Here is a 12,622-nt window from a genome sequence, read left to right on the forward strand (position 1 = left end):
TCCTCCAGACTCTAGGGAAGGTGCTGTATCCACTGCACCACCTAGGTGCTCCACCAGAATTCTTTTTTTTTTTTTGGTGCCATATCATACTGCTGACTCGTTGCACTTGGAATCCACTAAAACCCTTAGATCTTTTTCAGACAAATTGCTGTCTACCCATTCTCTCCCAAAACTTGGAAGTTATTTTTTTGAACCAAAGAGTAACAATAAGACTTTTACATTTATACCTCCACTGAATTTCATCTCATTGGATTCAGCTCGTGCTGTACCCTATCAATTGTTGGAGCCTCACTCTGTCAGCCAGTGTTCTAGCTGTTCTTCCAGCTTTGTGTCCCTTGCATATTTAATGAGCATGTCATCTATGCCTTTATCCAGATGATTGATAAAAAATGTTAAGCAGCACAGGGCCAAGCACAGATTCCTGGGGCACTCCACTGGAGTCTGCCTGCCATCATGAATGTTCTGTGAGTCTGGCTGTTTGTGGAGTGCAGAATCCCTGTCTGAGGTCCCTTAAAATTCTAAATCAAGGAGCTTTGCTCAAGTGCTTTCCCTCTTACTAACATCCCCTTTTTAGCTTTCTATGTTGGTGGCTTAAGGTTTTTAATTTTAGGTTTCTACTTTACACCTTCTCTGCCTGCAATCTGGATGTGGTGGATACAGAATATCTCCATTAGAACCCCTGTTTATATAAAACTTTAACATTTACAGAGCACTTTCCCCCGGTGACCCCAGTGTCATAGCGTAGTTATCCTCATTTTATGGATGGGGAGAGAGAGGCTCAGGGAAGTTAATTAACTTAACATTAGTCATACATTATCAAGGCAAGTCTTTTCACGCCCAAGTCCCTGGCTGTTTCCAGGCTGTTCTCCTCAGCTGCCTCTCAGTGTCATGGTTACCTTCCTCAAAATGGTGCCTCTCCTTTCACCATGCCAAGTTTGTGCATTCCCCCAAATTTTCTCACATATCAAAAAAGTGTCTGAAATGATCAAGATGTCTACTGTTTTTGTCAGCCCTTGTGATAGCTTCTCTTCTGCAGTTTTCAACCTCGATGTCATAATTCTGGCTAGATATCAGTAACTGAAACACAGAATTGAATTAGTGATTTTTTTCTAGGTTAGTAGGATTTTCTTTCCTATACTAAATGGCAAATCCCTCTCCAAATGAGTGATCCTCAGGTCATGCTACACACCACACGAGGGAGGGAAGAGGACAGTGAACTCATGTACAAAACTTATGCCCTATATCCAAATGAGATTTCTCGAAAGATAACCATTATTTACAGCTGAACGAGGCCTCAGGAGGGCTGGAAGTGGAGATAATGCAAATTTCTGAGTCTGAGTTGAGTGCAACTCACTGGGATGTTTAAGCGTGTAGCAATTCTGAAAATGGCTTTCCCAGATTTCCCCTTTCACATAGGATGAACTGATTTTCTGAAGTGTGCCAGCCAGCTGCATTTGCTTCCCCAAGGGTTCTAAAGCAGTGGAGCAGAAGTAAAGTATTATCTGTTACTGCTGCTCCTAGATCTGTATTTTGGAATCTTTAAGCATTGTAATGGTGGGAGGCTAGGAACACAAGTTTTCAGAAATGGATTTGCCAAAGATTGGAATGTTTGCTGCTTGTGCTACTAAACAAAAAGGTGCAAAAGCATTTTATCTATGATGACGTCATTTGGGCCCAGGTGCACACTTGTCTAGATGAAGTCATTTTGAAAATAGGGGGCTCTTTTCTGGTGCTTTAGAAACACAAAGCAAAAAATAGTGATGCGTGCCAAGTATGTAGAATAATAAGCGATTGATGTGGGTGTGTATATTACTGGGAGGTTCTTTCTCCATCTTTATACTGCTTAGCCATTAGCTCATAATGGGCTGTCATGGTAAAACAAAGAACAAAGTTGCCATAGTATGTTCATGGACCAAATTTCTGATTTAACTCGTAACACTCTTGAGTCAGATTCTCTAAAGCATCCTATAAGTATGGTCAACAGGTTCATATTTTCTCGAAGCCTTTTGTTCAGTACTTCGTATGTCAGGGTGGCTTGCATCTGGGAGCTGGACTGGTAGATTGTTCTTTGAAACTAACACAAAACCCAGTGAGAAAGGAGTTGAGTAGCATAGGACAAATAAGTGATACAGGAGGTAGAATTTATCTACCCTAGAGAGCAACAAATGTTGGTGGGAGGCCAGGAACAGTTTTCAGAACTGGATTTCCATTTCTTGACCTCAAAATTGACTGTCCTCGAACCTCTCCCTTTTGAATTAATTTTTTGTTTTTTATTATGCCCCAATTAAAAGAAAAACCGTGTTATTTCACTTCAAGATCATCCTCACACTCTTTTGCTTTCTATTTATTTCTTGTTCTTCTGACACTCTGAGGTGCCAAGAGAGTTCAGGGGTAGAATTACTGTAACTGCTCACCTAAGAGTATACATTTACAGATATCTCCTCCTTGCTTCTATCTCATACAGAAGCACCAGAGGGCTGCCCTGGTACAATAAGGCATTCTGATGGTTGGAAGAGTAGGGAATGGCTAGCATTTTTTGTTTGTGTGTAGATTATATGACCCTCCAGCTCATTTGCAGCTGCCTTTGTTTTCTTGACTCTTCTCTTCTTTCTTGGGTGACAGAAGGCAAATACAGGGCATTGAAGATGGATTTCTCACTCCCTCCTTCGACATATGCAACAATGGCCATTCGAGAAGTACTAAAAATGGATACAAGTATCAAGAACCAGACACAACTGAATACTACTTGGCTCCGCTGATGCTCTCTGAAGATCCAAATATGGGGGAAAGTGGCGGCTCCCTGCTTCACTGTTCTTTGTCTTCTTAGTACAAACCCCGTGTAGGTTTTGATAATTTGTAGCAAAAGACTATTTGTATTTTTTTCAAGTTTTTATTAGCTTAAATCAATAATTTGCCATGTTTGTACAAATGTGCATATTCTGGAGATCCTAACTAAAATTCAAAACAAAAAATTGGTTGGTTTATGTGTGTGTCTTTACACACACACACACACACACACACACACACACACACACACGTGTGAGAGAAGTAATCAGTAGATCACAAACATTCATTAAGTGCTTCCTGTGTACCAGGCATTGTGCCTAAGCACTGGGAATACAAAGAAAGGCAAAAATGAGAAGTCCCTACCTCAGGGAGTTTATATAATAATGAGGGAAATGCCATGTCAACAAGTAGTCAACTATGAGGATACATACAGAGTTGAAGGAAGGCTTAGAGGGGCATACTTAAGTGACTGGTCTCTTGAATCTTGAAAGAAGCCAAGAATGAGGAAGAACAGTTACAAGGCGTGGGGGGGAAATCAGTATTATATGAGGAATAGTGAGTAGAATGTTAGTCTGAGAGTCAAAATACCTTTGTTTTTCTTTCAAAACCATGACCAGGTGCCATCCCCACCCTTCGAGTCTCCCTTTACCCACCCATGTCCGCCCTCCACCCCCCAAGTACTCTGAAGTCCAGCGACGCTGGCCTTGCTGTGCCTCGAACAAGACTCTCCTTCTCCTGACTCTGGGTGTTTTCACTGACTGTCCTCCATGCCTGGAATGCTCTCCATCCTTATTCACATCCATCTCCTGGTTTCTTTCAAGTCTCAACTAAAATCCCACCTTCTACAGGAAGCCTTTCTGATTCCCCCTTAATTCTAGTGCCTTCTCTCTGTCAATTATATCCAATTTACGCTATATATAGTTTGTTTATAGTTAATTATTTTTATGTTTTCTTTCCTATTAGACTGTGAGCTCCTTGAGAACGGGGATTGTCTTTGCCTTTTTTTGTGTCCTTAGCACAATGGTTGGCACATAGTAGGCACTTAATGTTTATTGAATGACTAAGTAGAGGCACGGTTTCCGACCCCACCTCTGATTTGTACTGGCTGTGTCACCCTGAGCAAGCTCCATCATTTCTCAGTGCCCTCTGACAACTCTCTGCAGACACTATCATTTTATAGCAGTTACTCTTGGTAGAGGTTTCCTCACAGAGTTCCATGCATGGATGTTCCATGTTTAGATGTGATAAAAAGGTAAAATGGAAGTTATAGTTGCTTTCAGTAAGAAAAATGGTCTTGGATTAAGTTAGTGATTTTAGGGGTTTAATGTTTCCTTAAATTAGAGACAGCAAGGATTTTTACTACCTGTAAGAGTTGAAAATGACGTAAGCAGTAAAGTTAAGAACTATTTAGACTGTTAGGAATGACAGCTAACACAGGTGGGATACATGAAGAACAATCTAAAGTCCCTCTTCCCCTATAAGTCAAGAGCCTTTACACATAAATATAAATTCATCTGTACTTAAGTCACAATGAATGACCCTTGGGTGGTCTTAACTACAGCAGTGATCCCATTATCTAGAATCACCTGTTTGTCAGAAGTCAAGTAAGGTTCAGAAGAGGCAAGTAAGACGTTTTCAGCATAAAGGACTTTTGAATCACTCCATATTTGTACAAAAGTTCTGTATTCGTATGCTACAAAATTCTACTGGGACAGGGCTTTTTAAATGGACAGCTGGTTTGTTTGTTTTTTTAGTAAGTTTAAGATAGAATTTTTATTACAGGTATTTTTATTTTGAGGATTCTTTCCATAGAGACAGGTACTTGTAGAAGGATAAAGGGTGGGAAAGGTAATTTGAAATACCAAGAGTTCATACCAGTGGTTGTATTTTTTGATCACCAGCGATTCTGGTGTTGCCATTGCTGGCAATGGAAAACAACACGTTTTCTGACATGAAAAGACACGAAGGAATAAATCAGCTGTGCTGGCATCGTGTTACATTTATGTTCCAGTTTTATTTTTCTATCATTTCTAAAAACTAAACAAATGGGTCAATGCCTGTTTCTTTTTTTGGTTGTGTTAATGAGCCATGTGATTAACTATAATGGAATGCAGATGAGAAGTTTGTGCCCTATGTAATGGCAGGGAAATAGGCTCTATGATTTTATGTTCGTTGAAGTAAATCGAAGGTCCCTTTTGCGCCCCCCACCCCCCAATAGTAAGCACATGACGAGAAGTCAGTGAAGCAAAAGTACCTCATGTTGAACTATCTTTGTTGGCCTTTCTGAAAAATCTGTTGTCCTGAAGAGTTCAGAGTGCACTTAGCAATGATAGCAGGTTTTCCTTCCTTCTTTGGACTTACTTATTAAGTATTTATCTGTAGTAATAGCCTATGCTTTCTAGCTTAATAATAATAACTAACATTTATAAAGCACCTACTATGTGCCAGGCCACTGTGCGCTTTGCAATTATCTCACTACAACCCTGGGAGGTAAGTGCTGCTATTAACCCTCATTTTTACAAATGAGGAAACTCAGACAAACAGGTTAAGTGCCTTGCCCAGGGTCACACAACTAGGAAGTATCTGAGGTCATATTTGAACTCAAGTCTTCCTGATTCCAGGCCCAATTCTGTCCACTGTACATCTAGCTGCCCATATGCCCGACTTGTCACAGATTACAAAGTATTTTGCTCAAAACCATCCTAGAACAACAGACTTGGTACAAGTATTTATTCCCATTTTACAGATGGAAAGCTCAGAAGAATTACGCAACAGCCATGGTCACACAGCTAATAAGTGACAAAGTCAGGCCCCATTCCTTAGCTGGCTCACCTTCTGACTCTGGGTCTGTTGCTCATTACACTGTATTTTAACTTTGGGGTTCTCTTAGCTGTATCTGTCTAAAAGAACTTAAATATTTTATATATAGTAAAATGCATCAGTACTCATGCAAATCTAAATTTGTAGGGAAGAAACTTGAAAAGAATCTAAGGCAGTCTTAACATTTTCCTATTTTATGAGGATATAAATATATGTATACACACATGTACATATATACACATATACATATATATGTGCGCGTACATATATATATATATTTACATATATTTAAGTATGCATATACGCACACAGTGTATAATCCGTACTGCCATGAAATGAGATCATACATTTACTTGGTCCTACTTGGGGACCAAGTAGCGTATGATCCTTTGGTCCCCAAGCAGGACCAAGTAGCTATGATCTCATTTTATGGTGGTGTGAAAGACTCGCTTATTGATGCATGACAATTCAGGTCACACCCTAAATGCTATCATAAGACTGAAGGAAGTCACTAACCCTAGAAATTTGGAGCAAATCACAGAAGACAGTACAAAGAAAAGAAGAGACAAATCAACAAAGCACATAGATAAGTATTGATTTTTTCGTGCTTCTCTGTCATCCTAAGATAAAGGAAAATCGACATTGACCAAGTTAGTTTTCTGCTGACTGGTCGAGGGCAACTGAAACTATTAAACCACCATTTATGGGGCAGGTCAACCTTATTTGATGCATAGTTAATACATACTTTTTGAGAGGTTTTTGGCCTGGACCTGTGGTTTCATCTGAGGAACTTCCCACATAGTAACTTCCTTCACCGATGCAGATCAGGGACTCGTCAGTCAGGGGCTTTCAACCTAAGAAAGTGACCAGAGTCACAGAGAAGCTAAGCAACTTGCCCATGGTCACCCAGGCAGTATGCCTTAGATGTAGGATTTGAATTCAGATCTTTCTGACTCCAAGGACAGCCTTTTATCCACTACAACATGCTACTGCTTCTGAGTGTAGTTTACAGTTAATGTCTCCATCTGGAACTCACATGAATTATTCAGGATACAAATTTGAAGTTCTTCCTGGATACTGTTAAGTTATCTTTCTTTCAGCTACCGTACTCCTAAAGGAGACTTTGTTTCATGAGCCATAAAATTTTTTTTTTAAAGTAAGATTTGTGTTGCTTGTCCTGCCTTCCTTGTTTCCTCTTTTATTCCTTCCTCCCTTTGTTCTGTCTGAGTAGGCAAACAAATCTCCAGACTCATGGGCTAGGCAACCTGGAGAAGAGGTGAAAGCTTAACAGCTAATCTTTGTGAAATCATGTGTAAACTAGGTTATATGAAGTCCACAAAGCAACAGACCAGAGTGAGAACCCAAGCCAGGGCTTGATTTCCATGGCAAACCAGGCTTGTTGTGAAGCGTAGGAATGCCGTCAGTTGAGAACAGGAGCTGAATAGGGTGGAGATCATTACGGAGCAGTAATGACTGGGAAAGGCAAAAGGCATTTAGTTCACGTGGGGCTGCTTTCTTTCTTTCCTTGGAACAACTCCAGCTACAACCAGTTAGCATTGCTTTCACACAAACGGTGACTGTGTAGAGAACAATACCCCCACTTTCTTCTCAGACTGATACCCACCCACCCACCCCTGTTCTTTCTAGGCCAGGCTAATCAGTTTTCTACATTCTTTACTTACTATTCACAAAGACCATTTTTAACATGTACAATCTCCCCACTGCCTCATTCAGACCTGGACACATGAGCCTTCTAATTTTTACTACAGAAAAGTTTTTGTTTAAATGACATTATTTGCTTTGTTTAATCAGCTCACCTGCCATATTAACTTTGTGAATAATGAATGAGTTTACTGTGTGGGGTTTTTTTTTGGTGAGCTATTTTTTTTTTTTTAAGTTCGAAGCAAAGGCATTTACTGGGATGGCCTAAGAAGAAGAAGAATTCCTAGAGTTCACTTTCCCACAACTATACACATTATCAGTGGGAAGAATGGGTACACACGTACATGGGACAAGGCCACTCATGTCTCTAGCACTGGGGGGCCCCCATGTTCCATCTCATCTGCTGATGTTCTCCAGCTGTTTTGGCTGGGGTTCAGCATCTGTCCTTGGTAGATTCCTTACCTTACTTAATCTTAGCTTGGTCCTCTCTGCAACTTGACTCCTCCCAACTGTCAGGGCTAATTTTCTCTTGAATCCATAGTTCATTCTCTTCTCTGATGCCAGAAATCACACTCAAAGCCATAACACCGCCTCTACTGACTAGACCTGACAAGCTTGCAAAATAAATTTTTCACTGTGTATTTTTCTAATGTTATTGTGATAAAGTATTACCAGAGGATTGGTTAACAGATGCTACTTTATTTTCCTGTCCACAGAAACTCATAAAGATTACCTACTAAGGTGTGGACAAGTGATGGTCTATACTGATGAAAGGAGTACTCCCACTAATTAAATAACATATTCTCTAAATACAAAATACTGTGATATTTAATGGTATGCTATGTGGTAGAACGAGCTCTGGACTTGGAGTCAAAAGGCCCAAGCCCACCGTTTCACTGTGACATTAGCAGTGACCGTGCACGTTTCCTCACCTTGAACTTCAGTTTCCTCATCTGCCAAACGGGGATAATAATAGAATAAGTACCTCAGAGTAGGAAGGGACCTTAGATGTTGTCTAGTCCAATTCATACTCACACAAGAATTCCCTCTAGAATATCTTCGATAAGTGATCATCTGCTTTGCACATCTCCAGTGAGGGCACCCACTACCTCCTATGGCGCTTTCCACCTTTGGATAACTTTAATTGTTTGGAATTTTCTTACATCAAACCTAAACATGGCTTTTGGTACACTCAGGATTCTTGCAAGGCATGCATTTCGTAAATCTCAAAATGCCATTATAAGCAGCTAGTAAGGACCAAAAGACTTAAGCTAAAGGTATATTTTAAACCTATTACTTTCTAGGGCACACTAAAAGTTTTAAATCCCCCCCACAATTATTAGATTTACTGGTAACTCTTGATTATCCATCCTAATAGAAGGGAGCAGTAGTCCAGATAAACTCACAATGAACAATGGAAATACTCAAACACAATTTGTGTGTATACACACAGCTTCATAATGCAGTAAATTTGCTTTTTTGTGGCATGTTTCCTAATTATTTTTTGGTTAGGCAAATATTGAAATAAGTTTGTATTTCCTAAGCACATACCAATTAAATGGATAAGGGAGCTAACCCAGAAATATCATAGGGAAACTCTCTTTGACTCCCCATCATTCTACCTTTTTCGAGGATTTCAGTACTTAGCTCATTCTTCTTGCCTTCATACTAAAGGATGTCAGTATACAAGTTGATGTTCCTTCAATCACCCTCATCTCCCAATTCATCAATTTCCACTCTCATGGCCTAATCCTTCCCTCTACTTGGTCTCTATTGCCAATTATTCCATTTTCATTATATAGAAATCTAAATGTCCTTCCTTTGACCATACCATCTTATTTTATCCCTTCATATGCCTCATTCCTCCAAAACCTGACCTCTACACCCTTTACCCTGCAGTGCCATGCCAGGCCATCGCTCCTGCTCCGGCTTCATTTTCAGTCCTTCACAACCTTGGCCCTGTGGTTCACTAGTCCAACCACACATTATCCTCTACTCTTAAATTCCTGGCTCCATCGCTGAGTATGGCTTACGATACCCTTGATGCTGCTGAAAGATACTAGAGGAAGTGACATAATCCACACTAGTCCGTGTGGTCAGAATTAGAGGTATCAATGCTATCAGCTCAAAGGTCTATAAGGTGTATTTCAGTTTCTGTGTTTTTCCAAAAATCTTCAGTGATACATTTGTTAAACTCAGTTCACCTGCTAAGGATTGTGGAACCATACATTTCATGGGATTACCCAAAATAGAAATCTGTGAATGACTAGATTTATAAATGTGATTATGGCAAGATCAAAAAAACAGAGAATGACCCTGAGTGATAACACCCCTATTGCAAAATCTCATGGTAAATATCACAAAATCTTGTGGTAAATCTCCATGGAGGTCTTGGCCCATGAAAGTTATGCTTTTGGCAAGCACTTCAAAGCTACCAACAGCTTCCTGTGGCCCTTCAATTGTTTTCTCCATGGGTGGATAGGAAAAAAAGATTGAATATTTTGCGAAAGATGGAGGTGCTGGTAACAGGAAAGTCCGCATGAGCAGGCTTATTAGAAGAATGAACTAAAGGTGATTATTGTGATTCTTTTTCTAATAGTCTGTTAGTAAAAATGCCTGTGACTTAAAAAATAGGTGAAAATTGCAAGAAATTGGTTGAAAAATATGGATCAGAATAAACAGGTCGAAGACTAATAAGCAGCACAGAAACTATAGGCCTATATATCATGAATACTTAATTCAAGAAGAGAATAGGTAGGCACTCAACATGGAGACAACCAAATAACATCACAAAAAAAAGGAGATAAATTACATTCTAACAGACAAGACTCATTACAAATGCAGGAATCACATTTGTTAAAGCAAAGATCAAAATTAGTATGAAACAAAAATGAAAAGATAGAGTGTGCAGTTGAAACAATTCAATTTTTACCTGTTCAAATAAATTATTGAAAATGCAAAATGGGTCATGGATGGAAGAAAGGGCATAAATATAGACTATGACAATTTTGTAATACATTTATACAATTGTTATGAGGAGGAGATCAACAATTGCCTTAGTCACCAAATACTTAGACAACTTGGTACACAGAGAGAGAGAGATGGCAGTCAATGACAACACTGGTTTAGAAGATAGATTCATTTGTAGCATCTTACAAAGAAGGATACTGGAAGATTATGAGTAGTATCAACTCCTTAAACAGAGAGGAGGATCAAACCAGTTTAAAGAAAGCTTAACTGGGGGGAGAGGGAGGGGGAGAAAATTTGGAACTCAAAAACTTGTGGAACTGAGTGTTGTAAACTAAAAATAGAAAATATTTTTTTTTAAAAGAAGGCTTAGCAAGAGGCTCTCCTAAACAAAGTCATCTCAAAAGCATTTAAGGATGAGAATGGAAGGACAATAGAAGACAAGTGTAAAGGATTTTGCAAAGAGTTTTCTAAGAATTTTTTTTTTTACTATCAAAGACAGAAGAACTGTTGCCCTTTAACTTGACATCAGAGCTCCAGATGTACTTACAGGGGAGGTGAAAATGGTACTGAAGAGAACAAAGATCGGAAAAGCAGATAGATTAGACCAGATGTTGACGTAGGGGATCTTCCTTGGAGGCCACACCATTGTTAGATTATCGAGGAATTGATTCACAAGGTGTATAATGTAGGGGAAGATACCAAAATCATGGGAAAATATCTGGCCATATTAATTCCAAAAAAGGCAACTCAGGCAACATCAATAACCATTGACCTACGTGCCAACATTCCTAACTATATAAAATTTTTATGAGAATCATTTATGCACACAATGAGAGCATACTTGAGCATTTTCTTAGGGAAGAAGCGGGCTTTAAATATTTTTTCTTTTGATCAACCTAATGAACATCAACAAACATGAATATTTAAATAAAGAACATAAAAAGGATTACATATGATACTGTAAAGTTTACTATACAGTTTTTTAAAGTGTATATTAAACCTAACATGAGAGTAATAAAAATACTCTGCTTACCCTTCTGAACTTTTCTTCTATTCTTTCAATGTTTCATGGACACCTTTTCTTTTTCTTCTTTTAAAATTGCTATCTCTGCAGTCAGATAGAAGCTCTGCCATGTAACAAGTAGAATCAAACAAAACAAATCTATATATCGGCAATGTCTAATAATGTCTTATTCAACAAGAAGCTTTTGCAAATGATATTGCACAACAGAATGTGTCTTTAAAATCATACAATTGAATAAAAGATGTAGTGAATATAAGATCTCACTATACTTATTGCATGTTGATTATTTTTAAAAGGCATTTGATGTGGTAGAGCAAAATGCCATTTTAAAGGCCACCTCTGTGTATGTACACACATATACATATACCCATATACAGAATTTCTCAAAAATCTTAGTGCAGTTTTAAGTTTTAACGACTTCAGACTTCAGAAATATAAATGCCAAGAACTTATAAAAATATTTGAAATAGTAATTTTTAAAAAATTCAAACCATTTATATTTTCTTATTCAACATAACCACTGTCTTTTGCTATACATGGCTCTGGTCAATTTTCGAACTTTGAAAAAATTTTCATTAGTAGCTACTCAGTAACTAAAAGGATTACCTTTATAATCCTAGCCTTAAGATCATCCAAAGAATAAGGTTTTGAAGCATATATCATAGTTTTGATGTGATCCCACAAAAAAGGTGTAATGGAAATAGATCAGATGATCAAGGTGGCCCTGCAAGGGGACATCCTCTACCAATCTACCAGTCTGAGAATGTGGCATCTGAAAACTGTTTCTTAACACGGTGCCCTATGTTGTTAAAATTCAAAGTTTATTATTCAAAATTCACAAAACTAAATAACTCTAAAATAAATTTAAATAACTAAACTTTTAAATTATGGAGTCTTTTGGTAATTTTGTAGCATTTATGCTTCAGAAGTTATCAAAATTTTAAAATGCACTAAGACTTTTGGAATGCTCATGTATCTGGGATGCATAGTACCAAGTGAATGAGTAGGGCCCAGAATTGAACAGAAAGAGGATAATGAACTAGATTGCCTTTAGAAGATTGCAAAACTCCTTTAATGACCCTACAGACTTCTTCCATAAAAACTCATCCCTTTAATACCAGCATTCTACTAGTCTTATATAGATAAGAATTACCCAAGATAAAATCTGTGTGGGTTGTAATATGTATTGATCTGAAATAATGAAATCACAGATCCATCAAAATAAAGGCAGCTCAGTAAGAAACCATGCATTCATTGTTAAATAACCATATAATTAGAGGCAATTAAACCAGTATCTATTACACCATTATTAGAGTTGGTTATTAACTGTTGGCCTTGCCATTGAGGCAACGAATTGTA

At 38.3% G+C, this 12,622-nt stretch overlaps 1 protein-coding gene across 3 annotated transcripts in view; it reads left to right on the top strand.

Moving 5' to 3' along the window:
* The window catches only part of PUS7 (pseudouridine synthase 7), a 50,683-nt gene extending 47,711 nt beyond the window's left edge, over positions 1–2,972 (top strand). For all 3 annotated transcript variants that reach the window (XM_036762152.1, XM_036762154.1, XM_036762153.1), the window contains one exon: positions 2,623–2,972. In XM_036762152.1, the coding sequence (XP_036618047.1) occupies positions 2,623–2,759 (137 nt within the window). In that variant the 3' untranslated portion in view covers positions 2,760–2,972. The remainder of the gene's footprint in view (positions 1–2,622) is intronic.
* Positions 2,973–12,622: the final 9,650 nt, after the last annotated feature.

The sequence above is a fragment of the Trichosurus vulpecula genome, chromosome 5, assembly GCF_011100635.1.
Source record: "Trichosurus vulpecula isolate mTriVul1 chromosome 5, mTriVul1.pri, whole genome shotgun sequence".
In the NCBI taxonomy this organism is placed as follows: domain Eukaryota; kingdom Metazoa; phylum Chordata; class Mammalia; order Diprotodontia; family Phalangeridae; genus Trichosurus; species Trichosurus vulpecula.